Genomic DNA, 22,401 nt, shown 5'->3' on the forward strand with positions numbered 1-22,401 from the left:
TGTTTTCAACCCTTTCGGATAATTTATAGTCGGCGTGATGGCGATCGCGTTATCGCGATTTAATGCCCCATCCCTATATTCCACCGTGAGGTTCCGCCCTTCTTTCCTCTCCGTTACCATTTTTATGTTCGCTGTGCAAAGCGCACGATCTTGATGACTTCTTCTTTTTAGCTTCGCTTAGTTTATAATCAGAAAAGAGAACGGCGCATTCCATGCAATATTTGCCCGTAAAAAACTAAAGCGCGAATAAATTAAAACGCATTAGTGTTAGCATGGCTGCATTAATCATGAATAGTATGTATATAACTTGCATAGTTTAAATATGCAACATTCGTTCCGAACAGTCGTATTTTTATTACCATATAATAACGAAATGTCTTTACACGACTATCGAATTTTTGTCTATAACGTTTTTTATTGCGATAAAACGAGAACGTTTTGTTTAATATATCCAATTCATATAACACGTGATAATATCGTGTTCATTCGGGTTTAATCCATACCATATATGTATTTCCTTCTATACAATTTACACTGCTTACGGAAAAGCCATCGAAGCTTTAATAACGTTCTCCTGTCCCACTTGGACGTATCGATCGAACGAAATTGCGGCGATATACAGCCGATGTGCAGACGATTCTTTATTACATTATGAGAAAAACATTCCTGAGAGAACAAAAACATACGAGACGCAAAGAACTGCGAGTCGATGGCTGCTTAACAGTTCCCGCAGCGAGAAGAAATGATATTTCAGTTTCACTCCCGAGACTAGTAATTTTCCTTGATTTTCCGCAAATTTACGCGCCAGAGAAGACGGACTTCTCAATTCACGCAGTGCGATAACGTAATTATTTACTGTCAGGATTAATATTACGGTAACGTACGTAACGTCACGCATCACTCGTAACGTTAATGCATAGTGCGATAAATCATGTAATAGCGCCAATTCGGGACAAATGACGTGAATTATTCACGGAACATTTCATCGGTGACACATGTACATCTAATTTCTATGCTTTGTCATTTGCAATATTACAATATAATTGTTACAGACAAGGTTACGCTAAAAATGCCAGTAGATAAGAAAACTTTAGTAAATCTCGAATATTTTTAATAGGGTATAATTAATTTAGAAATTTGTTACATCGATATTTAATATTAAACCTTCGCAGAACAAGTGGGGCTTTTAAGACCCACTCGATATTTCCATTTCAAATTTTACGGAGACTTTACGGACTTTATAAAAAAATCCCAAACAAGAATCAGGCATATATAACGGTATAAACAGATTCTTAAAGCCTTTGAAAGTATACTTGAATTTTTTCAGATTTTTTATGGCACCATTACAGCTTGAAAGTCTTAACTGGCCTGAAAGACTCCACTTGTTCGACGAAAGCAGCAGAATTACACATATTCCGCGAAGAGTTAAAAATATTTTTCTACACATTGTAACTTTTGCAAGGCAAAGTCAATTTTTCAGAATTATCAAGAAATTTATTATTCATCGATAGTTTATGATAATACTCATAGAGACACATCGCTCGTGTGTGACAAATTACGCGTGTCGATCTTAGAAAAATTTTAGGTAGCTCACGGTCGCTGTTCCGTGGACCGAACATTTTTCTCTCAATCTCATACGATGCGTTATACTTCGATGCAATTCTCGAGATTATTCTTCTTGGAGATAACTCTTACCAGATTTTGGTATGCCACGAGTATCCCGAGATTCGTTCAATATTTACGATCGCCGACTTGACAAATGGCGGAACGTCTTTACGACGATGTATGAGCGCGAGTGTAAAGAGAGGATGTGTAACAAATGACAGACGAGATATCTCGCGACCACGTGTGACGCGAACTGAAGACTCGCTACTTCCCTCCGTCTCGTTAGAAACGAAATATCTCTCGATAAATCTCCTATGCGAGCGTAAACTCGAATCGCGCTTCGGTCACAGATGCATATGCTACTGACGTGTGTTAAAAAGGAAACGACCACGAGTTATGGCGCTTTTGAAATATTTTTTTTAACGGGAGAAACGTGTACACGCGGAAACATCAATGTTGAGTTTGTGGCTTTTGTAAAATGTGTAAAAATTGTAAATGTGTAAAAAATCTTATTTAAACTTTAGTTCGGTCTATTGACAAAGAATTTACACACACAAAGGTATATTCTTTAGACTTTTACATTATCTTTCTTCCTAAAATATATAACATTTTATTTTTATAACAAGCTTAAAATTTTATCGACGAATTATTTTTTTCAATAAAATTTACTTAAGAGAGAAAGATGTTTACTGTGAGGAATTTTTGAGATGGAGTTTACGTTTCTTGAGATATATGACTTCGATATATCTGCCAAGAAATTAAAACTGATAAATAAAATGACCATTGGTAGCAGTAAACATGATAACTTCTATTTCAGTGAAAAGTACTCGTCATCACGATCGACTAATAGCTTTTAAATCTGAAAGCTATATTAATTGATCGCAATTATTATTTGAATAAAGAAAACGAATTTTGTCGATCGCACCATTCATACTACGGAATAAGATTAATTAATTCCTCGAGTATCCCACGAAGCTTAATTACTGCTGAGAAAATTGACTCGGCTCCATGACGGAAATATAATCCAACACTAACGACCTAGACCTCGTTTTTATTTCGCCCGTTTTGCCTCAATTCGGAACAAAGTGATCCTTGATAATTATCGGAGTTGCGGATAGATAGCAAAAAAGTGAAATCGCCCGAGATCGATCGAGAGATAGGCAGGGCAATTGGCGCAATTGGACTTAGCCATCGTGACGATTCCGTAGCTAATATGAGTCGTCGGGTATATTCCCGAGCTATTCTCGCCGAAAGTGTAAAAGGCAGTATCTGGTAAATTTATGGCTTGCAACATTTCATTCTTGCAATTACCAGTGAACGGCCACTAACATTTATTTTTGCTGTTAATTAACCGAATGGACTGACCATGCATAAGTGATTCAATCCAGCGTCACGCGATCGGCATGTATAACATATACATACGTCGCGATATATGTATATGTATGTGGCAACCGTTTGAGATCTAATCTCATTAAACCATCACATCGTATCTCGGCGTTAATAATCTAATGGGTCTTTCTGCGAAGTCGTCTGCAATACGAAGATACGATTATCGGTGTTTAATTTAACTGCAGTGTAAATATCTCCGGCGTTTATCGTCGCAAGGAGACACTTTATTATTAGAACATTCGGCGACAGATTACGCGCTTAACGCGCGTATTGTAATTCAAGTTAATTCCTAATGTTACAAATGTAACGCGAGAAACCTAACCGAAAAATCGCGGTGGCATAATTTAAAGAAAAATGAGCCGGCTATGCTTCATCCTGATTCATAAATGATACTCCAAAATTCGTCCGGCCACGGGGGAGCTAAATGCGCGCCAACCGCTTATTCGCCCATCGTCCTTTTATGAATCGTAAATTTTACAGAGATATTTCTAGCCCACTCTCTCAAATCCGACTGTTTTCCAACAAGGTTTCGTACGTAATCATTAGAATTCTTGGCAAGTCGTACACTCTCAACGCGAATTACTGCTCCACACATACAAACGTTAATTAAAATTGCCTCTTTTTTAAGAAAGATTTAGAAGCACAAATCAATGAAAGAATTAAATAATGTTTAATCTTTATAACTAATTTTTTACAATTATGTTTATTGTGCATAAAGAACTTATATTTTTCTCTTATGGAGACATCGAATTCTACGATAACTAGGATTTTTCAGCATCTATATAAATTAGAGTACTTGCAAACACGGTGTAAAAAAATCTCATGCGACGAGGCTACTAATTCCAATAATTTCGAATTCGCGGCGTGTAGTCGACGATAACAGTAACCGTGGCGGTAAATTGAATGTAGGAGCCTCGGAGATAATGGTCTCGTCTTTATCGAGGTATCTTACGGCCCGGCCGTAGCAGTACGTGGAAAAGTAATGGCCTGCAGATACTACCCTTCCAAATAGTTGAAATATCGGCCTGTCAGAAATTCTAGAACTGGAATTGCATTCCGCCGCTCCCTTTGCCGGCTATCCTTCGTTTTCTCGCACAAGATTACTTAATTCATCTTTGTAACTTGAAGTTCATACTGCCCTATGCACTGCGTCCACGAGTTTATTGCAAATCTTATTAAAACTCAAAATAATATATCCTTTCCGTCATACAAATCGTATTAAAACTAAAATATTATGTTGTTCTCTCAAGCGAAACTTTTGTGCTAAAAATTTCATTAGATTTGCATTATATAAAACTTTAATTATATATATATATATATGTATAGACGGTTAAATTTACGCTGTGGATGAATTAGCTACAAGAAGAGCTCATCTCTCCTGAGAGATCACCACAAAAACATCTAACAACGCGTAATTATTGAATTACAAATTACAAAATTACGTGAAATTGCAAACAGCCGTCGGCGACAAGAAACTTCGCGCTGAAGATATTAAAATTGGCATAACGAGCCGGTTTACATCGTCACACACGTCGCTCGTTAAGTGCGTATTTGTTCGGCCAGCTAACGACATTAGAGTTCTTGCTCCGGAGTGGCCCCGCTCCGCCATTAGACGGCGCATTTTTCGCTGATGAAAAGCTGCAACCTCGGACTAGAATGTCGATGACGAGAAAAACCAAGAGTGACGGGGGGGTGCGGAGGGGACGACGGGTAAAAGAGGAAAAATGTGTCACAGGCAATCTGCAACTAACGAAGCCGGCATTAAAGACCGGTACCACCGGGCTATTGAAACACTCGTACTTCTGTACAACATTTCGTCTCGTTTGCACGCTCTATCGCGCTCTTTGAAGGCCCCATTTTACGGCCAACCGTATTACGGACATTGACCGTCGCTCTCTTCTCACGATTTTAATTACATTTTGGTATAAACACTAAAAATCGTCTATGCGAACTCCCGGATATCGAATGAAATATAAAAGAAAGAGAAATATAAAAATTTCTTATTTTTTCTCTTACTATTAGATCAGCACAATATCATTAAGTTCCCATCATTAGATGCATTTTCCTCGCAATATAAATTGCAATATGCTCCATAGTTAACAGTTATTACATTGAAGCGTTTATTAAGAGGTAAAAGGGAGCGCATCTTCTTTTCTTCACAGACGCCAATTTGCTTCTTTTCGAACAGAAATAACTTACCATTACGCAATTTGGAAAATTATCTATGCTACGTTAGCAGCGATTCCATTATCGAACGAATGGGGCATTGAGACTTTAAAGGGAGCCTTTCCAACTCCGCCGGGCGATAATCCTCGCGCCAACGTAACGGCGAATATACTTCAGTAGCGAGTTCGTTAGAATCGTAAATATCAGTATCTTCATCGAGAGAGCGCGGGCGGCACATTCTGCTATCTCGTAATGGATTCCATAACGGACGTTGCATACGTGTTGGGTCGTGTCGTTTGTACGTACCTCCCGTTCCCCCCTTTCCCTCCCGGAGAGGCGCATCCTCTTTCACGAGTCCGCCCGTTACAATCCGCTGACCAACCTAAACGCCGACGTAGCCTTAATTAAACGGCCGTCCGCCCTCGCGTATAACTGATTGTTTCCTTAATCGGATGGTTTTTATTGTCTGCGGATGTAGAACGACACCGAGGATCCATGTGGACTTGGGGGTTGAGTTAGCCGCGGCTCGAGGGACGCGTCTGATCCACGCGAAGTGATATGCACGTCTTCCCCTCAACGTTCCGCATTTATTTCAGTAGACCGGAGGGAGACGCGAGATCACCGGAGGTGGTTCGCATATTTGCGGTGCGGTACACCTCACGTGACGTAAAATACGGATGCACCGAACATTGCATTTGTTCCCAGTTGCATCGCGAGATAAACCGTCATGATTGGCGGTGGCAACTCGAGACGCGTCGGAACACACTTTACGCCGCTTCATTTAGCGTCGCGGAGTCTTACCGACAGTCTTGATTAATTAACAGCCAGTTGATATCTCTAATTGCTTCTTGAAAGCATATACGAGAGAGTTACGCGAGATATGTGTGAATAGAGAAATGACATTTTAGCAGCTATGATTAATTAATGCCGCAGAGATTGTGGTACCAGATTGATTAATAATTGAGAGTTAATTATATAATTTGAATAGTATAATTGTAATGAGGTATATTATGAATAATATATTTGTTAATGAAGATGTATCGTTAAATTAACTGCTAATTTAGTGAAATTTGTGCACGCACACACGTATACATTAATTTTTATAATAATTATAAGATACATGCTTGTCTTTTCATTAATGTACTTTCAGATATACTCAATTTTAATGCACAATGATATAAAAGAATTTATCATCGTAGTTTGCTTACTAAAGTTAAACCGTAATCACTTTTAGAATGCACGGAAGCACAGAAATTATCGCTCTTCGGCTAGTATAGTTTCCAAAGTGCAACCGCTCTATCAGCAACTGTGATCTTAATTGTAATAGTCGTGTGCACGGTGGAACAATGTACGAACGTGACACAGAGTGACATAGGAAAATCGTCACTCTCGGATTCGTCGAATTGCCCGTCCAATTTCGGGAGGCGTTTAGCAAATGATCGAGGAATCTATTGAACGTGAGCCCTGCAATTTCAAAGCGATTCCAACAATGACCTCCCCCCCCCTCTCTCTCTCTTGCTATCTCTCGGAAAGAGTGACACTATGTGACTCTAGACAATAACGCGGCAAACGTAAATTACCCCTTCGCAAGATAGGGAGCGCGGGAGAGGCTCCGATTTGAATAGCGAGCAAAGTGAACAAAGTGAACAATACGCACGATATGTCAACTGAATTGGGTCAATATCCGGTAGCGGTAGGTCACCCCGAACTGGAAGTCGTTTCGCATTAATTTCCACATAAAAAAGATTCGAATTGCGTAAACGAGCCTTTTATGGGGTACCATAAAACGAAACCGATCACTTTGTTTTGTTCTATCAATTCAGCGATTTTTTATTTGTTATATTTTATTATATGTTAATAAAATAAATCTTGATTATAATGCGATGTAGATCTAACACGTAAACAATTTATAAATCGTATAATCGTATATAAAATAACAAATAACGTATGTGAAACAATTTACTTTTTATTTAAACTATAAATTTAAACATTAATATACATTTTGTATGATAAGAGATATAACAAAGGCTGAATATAGATTCAATGATCTGCAAAGCGAGAACTCTTGAATCAAACGTCATTAAACCCTTTCAATCGCAAATTTGTTGCTTTAACATTATGCCGCGTCGAATTTCTAATGAATTGAATTCTGCATTAGGTTTGCTGTGGTCGCCGCGGCATTTTAATTGGCGCTAAGTGGCACAACGTTTCGCTTTGTAACACTTCAGCTTTAAGCGTCAGCGCAACGCAAACAGCATAGTTGGATATAGTTACGTGGCATAGTTACATAAAATCGAAGTTCCTAAAATCAAACAATCTCTCTCGTGCGATCGCTGTGATTGTCAGCGAATTTCGACGATGTGCGATGCCAACTACGTTGGAGAACGCGCGCGCGCGCGCGAGCACGCGCGTGTTTATACACATTTCAGAAACATGTCCTCCGAGTGAGTGCCACGAAAATTATGACCGACAGCGGTTGCATCCCGCGAAAGCTGCTGCAGCGGTTGAAATATGCACGCAGTGCACCGCAGCGTTGCACGGAACATCGCGACAGAAAGTAATTGTTCCTATTGTAGCTCTGCTACCAGATATTAGACCATACGTCACTCCAGCGGGAACGATGAATTACCCAACACCCCCCCGGACGCAATTCCGAGAAATCAGAATTTCAATTAGACAAGGTCTATTCTTTGCCCGTGTTCAATTATAACCGATATCGTTACATCGCACGAAGCTAATGATGTTAGTCGCGTTTATCTTATCTATCTTTTTATAACAAGTGTCCGTTATTTAAAAAATTAGTAAATTTATCACGGACCGTAGCGGATGAAAATTAAGTCGCAAGTTTCAGCTTTTAGAAAATTGTATTTAACTTGCGATTTACACGTCTAGTTCGTGAAATAGCTGGATCAGTGAAACAGATATGCGAAATATTCTCAGCGAGATATGTGCATATCCAAGCATTTACTTAAATGCTTAAAAATGGCAAAAATGTTTAAATAATTTTCAGAGAGCACATTCCGAGTGACGCTACAGAAAAGTAGTCGCGGTCTTGGCCTGAGCGTTTCCGGTGGCGGCACCGCGGGGCCCGTCAGGGTGAAAAGACTCTTTCCTCAACAACCCGCTGCCTTGTCCAACAAACTTCAAACTGGTGACATATTGCTGGCAGCCAATGGGATCCCGCTAACTGGCCTCACCAATTACGTGAGTAATCAATTAACTACTGATTGAAAATCAATGACAGGCGGAAACGGAACGGCGAACTTAACTACGAATGCATCGAATTAATAAATGAAAACTTAGTTTGCGAACTACGTATATAACGATAATTTCATAAATATCGCAAATGCTGAGTTGATGAAGTTCATTCGCAAAATGAGATATTACGTAAAACCGATTGATATAGCTTTATATTAACGTGGAAAAATATATTATTTTCTAATATTTTTTTATTTATATAACATAGTATAAATAATATCAAAAATATGCTAAATAAAAACTATACATATTTAACTAAAATAAATTATCATAAATAAAAACTATATATATTTTCTTTTGATTCAGTCGATTTAAATCTAATTACACTAATTCTTATAAAAATTATAAAATTTATTTCGCTGATAACACGGATAGCAATGTCTGCTTTCGAAGAAGAAGTAACACACTGAACAAATTCTACTGATATCAGATCAGCGCGGTAAAGCGCACCATACGCACACCGTTACATATTCTACGTACTCGGTAGTAATGATTGCTACGTTCTCGACTGGCGGCCTCAGCCTTGCGCTCTTCTCGCGGCTCTCGCGAAGATTTGCATTGGATTAGCATAATGCAGCTACGCCCGCGAGCCCCGGCGAGAGGGATAGACGTTATCTTGCGTGTACTTGGCAGCTTGTCCCACGAGGGTAAAAGCAATACTGCCTCCTCCTTGCCAGTACGCGCAAACGCGTATGCTCGCGTCATAAACTCGCACGCTCCTGTGACTCTCGTACGTTCTCCGCGACTACGGAAGACGTTAAAACGTTGACTTTATCTTAACTCGATTGCTCCGCTTTGCTACAGGACACTTAGTCGGGAAATAGTTGCGACCGCGTTCGACCGCAGTCGTTGCGAGGTAAAAAAGAATCATACGCTCGCGCTCGTTAAATGTAAATTTGATAAGAAATTAAGAAGCAGCAAATTTAAATTTATATCATGACGTAGAAATATGACTTTTAAGTACGTCGTGAAATACAGAACATTCATGATAACAAATTGCGAAAGGAAGATGTAAAAACAACTCCTTGAAGTTTCAAGAATTTTATCGGTAAAGAAATATCAAACAACATCAAAGTCTTCCTAAATGTATCTGTTATTTATTTCTTACGTACAGGGTAGGAAGAAATACATGACCGTATAACCAGGAAGAGAATAATTCTACGGCTGAAAATAAATCGAAATGATAAAATGAATTTTTGTCGAGAAATTCTTTTTCGAGAGAAGGACTTTTGATTTATTTTCAAATATAAAACCCCGTAGGTTGTACCACGTATTTCAGCGCACCTAATACATAGATATCATCAAGTTTCCCTTCTCGAAGCCCATCGTCATTCCGTTTCATTTCTGTTGTAAACCACCAGAATACGGCCTGCTCTAGCTTTTCGAACCACCGGAAACCATATAACGTCTTTAAAAAAGATGACGTCGTCGCCGGGGCGGTGACTTCGCGAGATATTATCTTTGTGTTACGGCAGAGCCCGCGCATAATCTTATTTCGATGCTACTTGTTGCAGGAGGCTCTCGAAGTTCTGCGTACGACGCCCAGCACGGTCGAGCTGGTGGTGTGCCGGCTTCCAGGAGAGAGTAATGTCACGCCACCCGGTGCACCGCCGCCACCCCCGGCAAGGCGAGAGCCGCCGCCGCCGTTACGTTTACTTAACCCTCTGCCGCCCCTGCAGATCGAGCCCTGTGGTGTAAGTAATGCTCCACTTAAACGCTCCATGAATATAGTATACACAGTTGTCGCGCCATCGTTTCTAGGATGAATAAATAAATGGATAAAATATCGAACAATTCAATAAAATCTAAAAAGAATTTAGTCCTTTATTTTTGTCTAGAGTCTAAATAATTCTGTAGACAAATGTAAAATACTATGGTTTCATATATAGGAAAAATTATTTAATATCATCGATCGCGTATATTATTCCTAAAAATAATTATTTTAATAGACTATTGTAAATAAACTAGATTTTATTTTAAACAACTTATTTTGCGTAAATTGGCCATTGACCTTCTTACATTGTTTAGCTTATAATGAACGTGGACCTCTCTATTAATTTGATAATTTTATTATTATTATTAATAGAGTTTAATTCAAGGCAAATTTTATCAATGTTGTGGTTGGTCTATGGATGTTATTCGTTAATAATATGTATATATAAATATGGATAATAAATATAAATTTTAACAAAGAGAGATTATTAATTTTGAATATTAATTATGAATGTTATGAATATTATGAAGGAATAATATGCGTATTTGATGATAGAAATAATAATTACAGTGTTTAATTCCTCACGGTAATGTATAGACAAATAATTATTCACGTAACACATGGCTCCGAAGAGCTATCCCCGGAGAAACATATACTCCAATGAACTAAATAAATGATTAATTTAATGGGTCCACTTTGAATATAATGATAAAAAATACTCATGCAAATTACAGATTGTCTAAAATAAATTTTATTTATGGAGACTCATTTTTGCTCTGAAACTTAATTTATTGCCGTGGCGTGATTCTCCTTCGAACTGCAGTACTCACTACGTGATTAAATAAAGCAATAAGCTTGAAATATACCTCATATACACATTACATATTAATTCCAATATTCGATTCTCCTGAGAAAACTTTAATATCGATCCTTGAAGTAATACTCATAAACAATAACGTACATATTACATACGTTGCGTGCTGCAGCTCTAAAGAGAAACATATGTGTAAAACGTGCAGTCAGATTTATTCCGCACGTGGAATTCATACATGCATCCCGATAAATATGTATATTTTTTACGCAGTTATAAAAATATGTTTTTTAGCATTTTTGACGTTGGATTGTGTTATCAAAGGAATATTGAAGTATTTGATGACAGTCTGCGATTACCTGACATAAATCAAGAATAAGCGATTTTCGTATGTTAAATGCAAAAATAAAAATTAAATATATCTTCATGCAGTTTTCTACTAACATAAAAAAATTCATCGACAAAGAATTAATATATTCTCCAATTAATATAATTAATATAATATATGTATGTTTAAGATATAATATTAGATAACGGCAAACGCAAACTTACGTTTGCAGGAGTTTGACATCGAGATGACAAAAGTTGCCGGCAGCCTTGGTTTCACTTTGAGGAAGGCGGACAGCAGTGCCCTGGGTCACTACGTGCGTGCACTGGTCCGAGAACCGGCTTTGAGTGACGGCAGAATCCGGCCGGGTGATAAGATCGTCGCGGTGGACGGGGCACCGTTGTCGCCGATGAGCCACGAGGAAGCGGTCCAGCTGTTGCGACAATGTGGACCGACGGTGAAGCTGCGGCTGTATCGAGATCTGGCGCAGACCCCGGTCTCGGCGCTCTCGCCCACCGAACCCGATCATCCTCTCCGTCCGCCACGTACGAGTTTGAGGTAATGCAAATATTTAATCATTCATCATGTCATATGTATTTATACAGAATATGTGCTACAACTAATAATATTATAATCGAAAAAACAACGATTTTAAATGAAAGAATACATCGGAAATGTAAATTTAAGAATTTAAGAATAAATTTAAGAATATTAAAGTAATTGATAAATAAAAATTATTATTAAAGTATGGATGTTAATATTGGAGTAAAATATGCAATAAAAGGAAAATCGATAAAATCAGAATGTCTGTAGGCAGATGAAATATAATATATAATATGTACAATCATTTTAAACATATATAAATAAATATTAAGAAAAACAGATAAAGGTCTCAGTTTTGTTGCTATATATTCATTCTCTATTTGATTCTTGTTTATACGTTGACCTATAAAAGAATATTTAATAGCAAATCTGATATGATTCTGTCTATTGTGGATATTCCTTTATTCTTTTACATTACGCGCAATCCACTTCTTCAGTAACGTAACCGAATCAATTTATTCTTTTATGGCATTTTATAACAGAAAATATTATTGATAAAAGACTGCGGACGCTTGCGTTTCATATTTTACGTTGTTTGCTAACATGATCATTTCCAGCTAAAACACGCCGTTTATGGTCTTTTATATAATGAGTTGTAGTTTTCATTATATTCCATGTGATTTTCCAATAGACAAGAAGCTGTGGATATGCTGTGTGACTTGGCGGTCCGGAAGCTGTCACCCGGTACATCAAGTGGGTCTAGTAACTGCAAGCAACAATCACCTGGTGCGTCGTGCAACTCGCCCCGAAGACTACGTCGACTCGGCACGCGTACTCCCACTGCCGAAACTGATCAAGGTAAATAATTAATTAACAGCATGCACAGACACGCAAAGAAGCAAATGGACTGATAAAGCTGAGAAAATGTAAAGTAATTTAAGCTAAAAAATAATTAAGAGCGATCAACGAGATGATGAAAATTTATCAATTCTATATAAATTCTTTTTCGAATATCTAGAAATGATTATAATTTGTAAATTATATATTTCTTGAAACTCTGTTGGGGGGATTGGTATGTACAAAATTGGAAGGCTTAGCGAACATCAGTTGTTACTTCAGAAGTTTCCGATAATGTTAAAGCGACGACAGAACATTCAGCGCCGAGCTGTCTCTCGGAATTATCTTGAGTCGCGGGGGATTTGGGCAATCCTGATAGGACTTCGCGGCGAGTCTCTTCGTGACAAAATCTCTTCACGACAAGTGTTCTCCCTGCCACAGAAACTCCCGAGAGCAAGTTGCGCGACATGCAAACGACATCGTCGACGGGTAGCCAAGCGGAGACCACGTCAGACTCGGACCAGTGCTCCGTCAGGACGCAAATCACCAATTCCCAGGCGAACACACCTGCGACCGACATAATCGATCCGCCACCGCTTTACGACATCTACGACGACAACGACGACGACGACGACGAGTCGAAGTCAGTGTCGAACAATGCAGTGGCCAGGCCTCGCTTCCTCGATTTGTCGGCGCCGCAGGGTAAGCCGCATTTCCAATTTTGCAGCGTTGACTCGGACGGCGAATATCCCGGAGATGACGAGGTGATCCTCGCCGAGGCGGAGCGCGGTCGACTGGCCGAGCCGAGCTACGACGATGACAGGAGCGTGACGGTGCTGTCGAGCGACGAGCACGACAACGATATGCCGTCCGAGCCGGCTTCGATGCCGCCGGTGCTCTCGTCTACCAGCAGCACCAGCACCGTCGCCTTCAGCTACAAGAATCCAGCTTATCAGAGCGCTAATCCAGCCTGCGGCAGCGCCGGCAGCGACCCGGCTGGAACCAAGAGCAAGGCCACACACTCGAGCGATCAGGACATTCCGGGTAATTATTTTATGTTGCTCGTTTTGCCCGTCCGAGAGATTGGGTAGATTAATAGGATCAAACTTTGACTGATTAATGATGTGTCTTGTTGATTAGTTTGTTTTTTACATTCAATATCTTCAGCCGTCTTAATACTTATGTAATCTTTATTTAATGCTTCATATAAATCTTCTTATCTATTTATAATTTATAAGCTTATAAACATAAATTAATATTAAAGAGCTTATTTTTAAATCTTTATTAAATTCACATAGAGATACATATTATGTGTTATATTAAATATATTAAAGCTATTATATAATATATAAGCTCATTAATATATAAGTCTATAAGCTTCATTTTCATTAATTGAAAAAATGAGCTCTCTACAATTGTTGCTAGAATCAATTTTAATCGCGCGAATATACGCGCTGTCTACTTTACGCCACTATCGTCGAAACCAAATCAGCGCGTTAGAGGGAGAGACCGATAAGATAACGGTCACATCGTTGCGAAAGTAACGAAGCATTCGCGGGTGTCAATTGACGTTATTTCTAACCCGATGAACTCGGTCGCGTCACGCAGGAAAGATCCTGGGAACGGACGACCCGGGCGGTAGCAAGGGGCTATTGAAGTGGAAGGGTGTGATGTTCGCTCCAAACGATGAGGTGGATCAAGGCACTGAGCACAACCAGGAAGGGGCCGGAAGAGACACCACGGATTCGGTCGCTCCTATCGAAGACCTTGAACAAGGCAGCGAGGTTGGTCCCTCGACATCAAGCTTCCGTCATTTAGTTTCGGATTCTGGCTGGATCGGATTCAGCAGATCTTGCGAGATCCTAATTTCGCAATAAGTGATCCCCGCGATAATCTTGAAATGATGTTGAAATGCAAAAATTCAATTTAATATCCGACAAACGCTTTGTTATTCGCGTTGTTGCTTGATTGTTTTTACCATTGGAACACGTGATTATCGATGTCGCGTCGCAATGTTGCGCAATCCGTTCTCGTTGTTGTAGGTGTTCATGGTGGAGCTGACGCGTGGGTGGAACAGCCGGCTGGGCTTTAGTTTGCAGCCGGAAGGAAATCGTACGGTGATATCGGTCGTGCATCCTGACAGTGTCGCGGCCAAGGATGGCAGACTTAGGCAGGGTGATGTATTACTGATGGTGAGTCTTGGACGTCAAGCTTATCCTCCACTTCTTCACATCTTCCCTTTATAGAGCGTAGATTTCACGATCATTATTGAATTAAATATATTTTGGCGATAAAATAATATTAATTATCTATGGCTCACAACTTCGATCACAAGTTTGCGACAATATTTATATTCCTGATAAATAATATTTGTTGAAACGCGTAATTTTAGAATTAAAGGGATTAACATGGACTTGGGGCTGTTTTATTTTAAAATTTAAAAAATCTTTCTTTCCTCAGGTTAACGAGGAGAGCGTGGAACACATGTCAACAGCTGATATAATAGATCTGTTGCGCAAGATACGCGGCTCAATAGGCATCACGGTGATGAGGAAATCCAAACGGAATAATATAACGTGACACTAGTCCAGTGCGTGATCGAAGTAGAAAAACGGAAAGAGAGACGATCTGATTGATATATTGTTCCTTATCAACGAGCAATGGCGAGTTTGGTTTAGACGCGAGTCTAGCGTAAAGAAAGTTTGGCCAGGAAAAAACACGCTGATTTCCTTCAATAATACGTTCATTAAGTTTTGGATAACGAGAGGTAGTAGAAATAAGTAGTAATTATTAAGAAATAAATAGAGATTATATAAAAGAAGAAAGTACAATAAGAGGTGTCATGAATTGGCGGATCTTCGACGTCGGAAGAAAGAGTAAACCCGGTACTGTCAACGGCGAAGATCGTTCACGAAGCAGCATCTTCGCAAGATAATTTCGCTCTGTAAAAGACAGTGCTTTTCGCCTTCGACCGCAAAAAAGAGTCGTCTTCGACTCGATCGATTACAAAAGACTGCCGTCGAGAAATATTCGCAGATGCCATCCAGATAAACATCCCCTGACGAATGTGCGGAGATAAGGAGTCACTCGTTCTTGCGGGATTCTGCCGAAGGGGAACTAAATGCCGGAGACGTGATTAGGATGTCCTGAGGCATCGCATTGAATTCTCAGTCCCAGATTTCGCGCGCAATCAGTCAATCTCGTAACGTAATCCGCAAATCAATATTATTTACGATTGCAGTTCTGCTGGAACGTGAGCGAATGACAATGCGATTTATCCCAAAAAGAACATTCGACATGCCGTGACAGATTGCGCATTAATTATAGAATAATCGAAGTGCTTCTCCCGTAAGTTCGAATCTCTTCGATCTCCAATTATCGGCGTTCGTCAATACTATTCCCGATAGTTTGCGGTGATATTCACGACAAGTGAAATTCTCTTATGATTAATGCGTATTCCTCGCAACGAAATCGAATTCGAGAATCAAAACGGATCAATCAAAATACGATTAGAGAGAAACGATATTGCAAAAGGAGACGTGGTTGGCTTAGTCGGAACGCAATTATCGATTATCCATCGGGAAAACAATCTTGATCTTTTTTATGAAACTACGATATGTGTTGTGTACATAGCTGTAAAAAATATTCTTTTAAATACGTTCACGAGCGTGAAAAGAAAAATCTTACTTGGGAGCTTGCAGTATATATCTTAACATATCTTTGTAAATCATACATATTCCACCAATACTTATCTAAAAAAAAGAGAGAAATACAGAATTCTACGCGAAGGATAGAAATTAAATAGTGGAAGTATCTATAAGTGAATTTGACGCTAATAATATATAATTTTATTTTTCCCTGACATACACTTAAAATGGTTCAACTTAAAATTAAAATTAAAATTGGATTTATATTTTTCCGAAGACGCCAGCAGTTCCTCTTCCAATTCCTTCGAAAATAGAGCTACGCTAAAAACATGTATCGTGTAAATACTGTATTTTTATTCCAGAAAGTGTAACTTTATCGAAAGAGCTTGACGTCTATTACCACGAATTCATACGAATAAAAAATGTGGATTAATTAATTTTACTCGCCCCGCGCCGCCACGCGCGAGAAGTAAATCTCACGTGAAATATAAATTTATCGTGAGGCAGGTAATTAACATTTTGGCTTTAACTTCGTCCATTCGTGATTAGATGAGAATTTACAATAATTAATATTCGCAATTAAAGCGTGTGATAAAGGAAACTCGATGGAGTTTCATTACTCAAGCGAAAGAGATAATCTATTTTCAGGAATTTCTCTTTAACTGTTTAACTGATCAAATAAATTTATAAATAAAGTAATAAATTTAACTATAACGTAAATAGTAGGAGACAATTGGCCTTCTTTGCGGCGAAAACACAGTCTTTTCGCCGTATTAATATCTAACTTCTTTGAGGCTACTATCTCTGGTCTCTTAGCGAATCAAAAGACAATCTATCGTAAGCGCCAGAAACGAGTGAGTCGTAAATGTGTCGCTGATGAATTTGACGATAAATGAATTGTGACTACTGCTTGTAAGATAATGTCTCACGCATCTCTAATATTTCGATCTTCCCCAAGAAGATCGGCAGATAACTACGCACGGGATAAAAGTTAGAATTGCTTGTAGCGTATACTTGAGGGATGTTTCAACGTTCGAGTAACTACCTCGCGTGATGCCATACCACAGCGAAACAGTGACTACTATTAATTGCGCGAATCTGTTTAAGGAAAAAGATATTTTATGCCTGAAAACGTGTATTTCCTAATCTTATGTATGTATATCCTTAATCATGTAATGTCAAAAGATCGCAAGAGAAATGATCATTCTATTAAACGGTAAATGCTCCATAAAACGTTGAATACGGGAGCTAGAGGCAGAAGCTTGTTAAAGTAAGCACGAACCAGTTACATTTACATTGTTACATCAACGACGCTTCCCGAGCCGTAGAGAAATTTTCGTTCCTATATGGTAATGACGCACCTCGCGTGCAAACGAGGAAAGAGGTGTCGGCACGATATGAAGTTTAACAATCTATAACAGTGCAATAACGTTAAGTAAGAATTAGACGAGAACAATATGTAATGAATGTGATAGTCGTTCCGTTTAGAACGTTAGCGCTGTAAATCTACGAACTTAGACGAGTTTATCGTGTGAATTGCACGGCATGTATATAAAGTTAACTGTACAATTGTATAAATCGATACCAAAGTTGTATTAATATCAAAGTTGTGTAATATCAAAGACGAGTATTTTACTGTGTAACCAATTGTTAGAAACGAGCAGTTATATTTTGACATTACGTTAAGCTTATTAAATTATTGTTAGTATCTATGAATATACATTCGAGATATGTAAGTTTTATCGAAAGTTATTCCGATCGTTTTATCGTTTGATCCCCCTTTCCTGTTTGGTATAGTATAATATATATATATATTCAATAAAATTGTTTCTTTGATAACGGCTTCGGTACTTTTCCTATCAACACATTGGAATGACATAACAAAATACATATGTGGATAGGAAATATTGCAAATACGTCGAGTTCTCAGGCATTTTTTTTCAATTTTTATTCAATTTTATTACATTTTTTAATCAATTAAGTCGTAATTAACATAAAAAATGTAAATATTTATATAATCAAAATTGTCCAAAATATATTACAATATTTAAAAAAAGTACATCAAATAATCTTGAAATTTCTTAGAAAAAGCGAATAATAATATATTACTGTACAAAATTATGAAATATACTGCACATAAGAAAGCAGAATGACATTTAGTAACAACATGTAATATAATGTTTTTATTTTTATTTGTTCAAAAATAATATTTATTCTCATAATGCCTTAAAAAAATAAATATTATGTATTTCTGTTTTATATCAAAGGCACTATGGATACAAAACTATATACAACAATTGAATATGCAAAAGATTACTTACTTTAGTCTAATATGTCTTATTTTTATAATGCTCAACATTTTATAATGCTCAACAAGATATATAAAATGATTTATTTCTAGTTATTCAGATTCAGTTATTTTAATTCTATAATTCAATTATGTTGTTAATTTTCTTTTAATTTTCTTTTCTTCGTTATTCATTTTATTTCTCAATCTAACAGATTTTCTCGCAAAATTACGTATATTATTCGTTCGAATTACCTGCGACTGCTCCTTCTCACTTTGTGATTTTTCTTCATCCCGCGCAGTTTCGCCGAAGTTTTCATTATTAAATCCCTTAACTTCGCTAAGCCCAAGCCGAGGTGATTTCCTAGCATTTATCGTCCTATCTGCAATATTTTCTTCATCGCTTAACACAAATGCCATTTCGCGTTCCCGTTTCCGAGGAGTCCAAGTTGTTAGATCTTTGTCCAATACCTTCATGTTTTCTTTTTCGAATTTTGTGCTGCCAGAAGCATACTCCATCGCTTTATTTAATTGCTCGTGCTTTAATCTCTCTATAAAAATCAAAATTCTGTCATGAGGATTTCAATCGTTCTAATAGAGGGACAACTAAAAAGAAAAATAATTTTTATTTAAATTTTCTTAAATATTAGGAATTATTTACCATAATCTTCCTGAATATCAATATCACTGTCACTGTCTTCGTTAATATGCTCGATATCTTCCGTAATTGAATCTATATCTTCATTGTGTAATTCTTTCTGCCATCTATCTCTAGGCTCAGAATATGCAACACATTTATCCGAGCTATACATCGTGTCACTTTTACGCTTCTTAAATTTAGTTTGTTCTCCATTTTCTGTTTCTATTTCGGTTAGTTCAGAAACTGATCTCTTGTTGTCAATATCCATTTTATTCTCCAAAACATTACACTGTCTTGATCGATTATCAAAAGTTATTTCTTCACGTGTTAAAATACTTTCAGAAGGTTTCTCGATCTCTATATTTTCTGTGTTTATAGTAGAATTAAATAAATCCGGACTAGTTTTATTTAGATGGTTTGAGATATCATGATTGGAAGCACATTGATCGATGGAATCGTTAGACGAGGAAGCTAATTCTACAGTTAGAAAATCCATGGGATTATCGCTAACACACGTTTGCAAAGGGCAAGATATGTTCGAATCCGAATCCTCGATATAATTGGCAGAATTCAGTAGCAAAAAATCAGTTTTCTGAGCATCTTTAATAGTCGAATCGTTTTCTGTAACACGATCATTATGTGAAATATCAGAATTTTCTTTATTTAATATATTTCGCCTAACAGATACTTTTTGTGAACTATCGTCATGTTTAACTCTTGCAATTAATTGGTCAAAACTATCTTTATTCGTAGCCACTAAAAATAAGAAAAAAAAATAAGAGAGTTTATAATATTTATATTCCAACTACTTAAGTAATTTGAGAATACTTACGATACTTCTTTCTCTGTTGTTCTATAACATTATGGTCTGTATTTCTATTGACATTTAATCTCTGTAAAAATTTAATATATTGAAATCTAGAAAAAATTTAAGATCAAATGTCCAGAATTAATATGTATAATATAATGTATTTACATTTGATAATTTATGTACTTTCTTCTCCAAATTCTCTTCTTCTTCACATTGCTTAATTAATTCCGGAACAGGTCTAGGATGTGTTTTATCACATTCTGCGTTATAAAGCACCGTGTACTTCTGCAATCTACTCTCTAATGTTTTTCTATCTCCTTGAGACGATAAGCCTAATTCCTTCAGTCTCTTTCGTATGACACTATCCTTCATTAAACTTAACACTAGCTTTGGCAGTGGTTTACGTTTTGGTTCGCTTCTGGAAATAAGCATGTATTTAAAGAAAAAAATTCGAAAAAATATTAAGATATTCCAATGCAGATCACACAGTAATTTTCTGATGCTTACTTTTTCGGTTGATCCTTTTTATTCTCCCTTTTTAAACAATCATCCAAATGCCTATTTATATTACATTGAGGCACTTCCACTTTGCATACTGGACATGTAACTACCTGACGTTCTTCCTTTAGAAAACCCTTTTTACTCTTCGGCGTAAACATTGAAGGTATTCTAAGATCTGTACTGGTGCTAGGAGTGGACACATCTTGCTGATAATCCTTTCGTCCACGAGGTGTGGTATTACCAGCCGCGAGTGTTGGACTATCACAACTTTTATGTGATACCTCGATTGCATTAAGAACATCTTGTTCTTTCTTACATTCAAAATTGCTTGCGGAGCACACAATTTCAGAGTTATCATTCTTCGCAGTCAATAATTTTTCATCATGAGATTTCTTGTCGTGTTTCTCTTTAAAATTTAAATAATGAATAATAATCTCATCCAAGAGCTTGTTCTTCCGCAGATCTTTCTCGTAAGTTTCCTCAGAACAAATTGGACATTGGGTTTTGTAATGCAGATACTTTCTAATGCACAAGGAACAATCTAAAATTATGAGATATAGGATATATGTGTGTATGTAACAGGTAACAGTGATTCCTTTATAAAATTACTCACAACTGTGGGAGCAGGATGTTATTACACTAGTGTCCATGTACTCATAGCATATCCCACATTGTAGTAACTCATCGATACGCTGCAATAACAAAAAGATATACTCTCACTTCATCTTATCATCCTTTTGTAAAGTAAAATTACGTTTTTGGTACCTTCAGCTCCGCGTACTCTGTCGACGACATTGTAAATCCAGAGCTTTGAGATTAGGACAAACAATTCAACGCCATCAAGTAGCCCACCATCACCTCTACAATCTAAACCGTATTTTAATATAAATCGTTAATTCAATAGAAAAGGTTTTAACAGAAAAAAGGCGAAATTGCGATGATACCAATCATCGGCAGGCCATGCCGCATGCCGCCATCGCGATGATATTTATCAAAGTGTTGTGTATACATGATGCCGGAAGGTCTGTTCTTTGTAGATGTACTTTTCATCTTCTCTCTTTTTCTCTCCAACGTCCTATCACCTGTCTATCTCATTTTGAGTGCAATAGGAATATAGGATCAATTTTCAACGAATTCCTTCTTCGTAGCTGCAGATATTAGATATTACTCCTTTTGTACCTAAAATAAAATAAAATATATAATTTGGCATTTTAAGGAGAAAGAGAATAAATAAAAAATATAAAAGAGAGAGCGTAGCTGAAAAGAACATCAGGACCAATGAATCACTGGCTTTTTTTAATTAAACTTTTTTATACTTCGCTCATGCATCTCTTTTCATTCAACATCTAAAAATTCTAAAGTCAACGCCACACGGAGCATGTTTTCTTGCTGGATTACTTGCGATCTAGTAAATTACTAGAAATCCCGAGCCCGAGTGCTGTGTGGTGCAATTATAGTAATTTACTAAATTGCAAGCAATTAATAACTATAATATAATTATATTGTATTATTATATTTTATTTTAAATATTTTATATATTTTATCTCTTTTATTTTAAATACAGGAAATATAACGTAGAGAGAGAACGAAAAGAGGAAAAGTGAGAAAGAAACAGCTTAGATGGTGGATGGTGTTACTAGTAACTCGGGCCGGGCGGGCTTTATGTAATCCTCTTGACAGAGACGGCGGATGTTCGACTGGAGCGTTTTGGATCGAACTCACCCTTGGCGAAGTAATTTCTGACTGAATAATGGGCATCGTGCGGTTAGTACATTCGCTGAGGAATAGAGAGGACACGCTGTCACGGTATTCGCATGCTGCACTGTTCCGCGAGTCGAAATCAAATCGTGACGAGAGGTTATGT

At 37.5% G+C, this 22,401-nt stretch overlaps 3 protein-coding genes across 4 annotated transcripts in view; 2 read left to right on the forward strand and 1 right to left on the reverse strand.

Annotated features, from left to right (window-relative positions):
* Nucleotides 1-18,134, forward strand: part of LOC112465226 — a 102,769-nt gene extending 84,635 nt beyond the window's left edge. Inside the window, exons 5-13 of one of the 2 annotated variants that reach the window (XM_025032695.1) lie at nucleotides 8,171-8,364; nucleotides 9,933-10,112; nucleotides 11,504-11,829; nucleotides 12,506-12,672; nucleotides 13,093-13,294; nucleotides 13,379-13,695; nucleotides 14,260-14,435; nucleotides 14,694-14,843; nucleotides 15,112-18,134. In XM_025032695.1, the coding sequence (XP_024888463.1) occupies nucleotides 8,171-8,364; nucleotides 9,933-10,112; nucleotides 11,504-11,829; nucleotides 12,506-12,672; nucleotides 13,093-13,294; nucleotides 13,379-13,695; nucleotides 14,260-14,435; nucleotides 14,694-14,843; nucleotides 15,112-15,231 (1,832 nt within the window). In that variant the 3' untranslated portion in view covers nucleotides 15,232-18,134. Of the gene's footprint in view, nucleotides 1-8,170; nucleotides 8,365-9,932; nucleotides 10,113-11,503; nucleotides 11,830-12,505; nucleotides 12,673-13,092; nucleotides 13,696-14,259; nucleotides 14,436-14,693; nucleotides 14,844-15,111 lie in introns of both variants that reach the window. The other variant, XM_025032694.1, reaches the window with a different exon arrangement.
* Nucleotides 15,655-21,967, reverse strand: LOC112465229 (E3 ubiquitin-protein ligase RAD18-like). Its single transcript, XM_025032699.1, has 8 exons — nucleotides 21,303-21,967; nucleotides 21,151-21,229; nucleotides 20,544-21,078; nucleotides 20,202-20,454; nucleotides 20,058-20,118; nucleotides 19,247-19,981; nucleotides 18,841-19,136; nucleotides 15,655-15,768 (listed from the first exon to the last, which is right to left on the reverse strand). The coding sequence occupies exons 1-8, from the start codon at nucleotides 21,330-21,332 to the stop codon at nucleotides 15,655-15,657; spliced, it is 2,103 nt and encodes a 700-aa protein (XP_024888467.1). The 5' UTR covers nucleotides 21,333-21,967.
* A 103-nt stretch (nucleotides 21,968-22,070) lies between these two features.
* LOC112465227 overlaps nucleotides 22,071-22,401 on the forward strand; it is a 747-nt gene continuing 416 nt past the window's right edge. The window contains 1 exon segment of the mRNA XM_025032696.1: nucleotides 22,071-22,401. This exon segment is cut by the window's right edge and continues 31 nt beyond it. Coding sequence (XP_024888464.1) covers nucleotides 22,288-22,401 — 114 coding nt within the window. The 5' untranslated portion in view covers nucleotides 22,071-22,287.

Source organism: Temnothorax curvispinosus, unplaced genomic scaffold (assembly GCF_003070985.1).
Source record: "Temnothorax curvispinosus isolate PA1 unplaced genomic scaffold, ASM307098v1 QBEX01015018.1, whole genome shotgun sequence".
NCBI lineage: Eukaryota > Metazoa > Arthropoda > Insecta > Hymenoptera > Formicidae > Temnothorax > Temnothorax curvispinosus.

Coding starts and splice junctions, on each gene's coding strand:
- LOC112465229 (XM_025032699.1), bottom strand. CDS start 21,332: ATGTCGTCGACAGAGTACGCGGAGCTGAAG. Junction 20,119..20,201: donor AAGTACATAAATTATCAAAT/GTAAATACATTA, acceptor AAATTTTTACAG/AGATTAAATGTCAATAGAAA. Junction 19,137..19,246: donor TGATATTCAGGAAGATTATG/GTAAATAATTCC, acceptor TGATTTTTATAG/AGAGATTAAAGCACGAGCAA.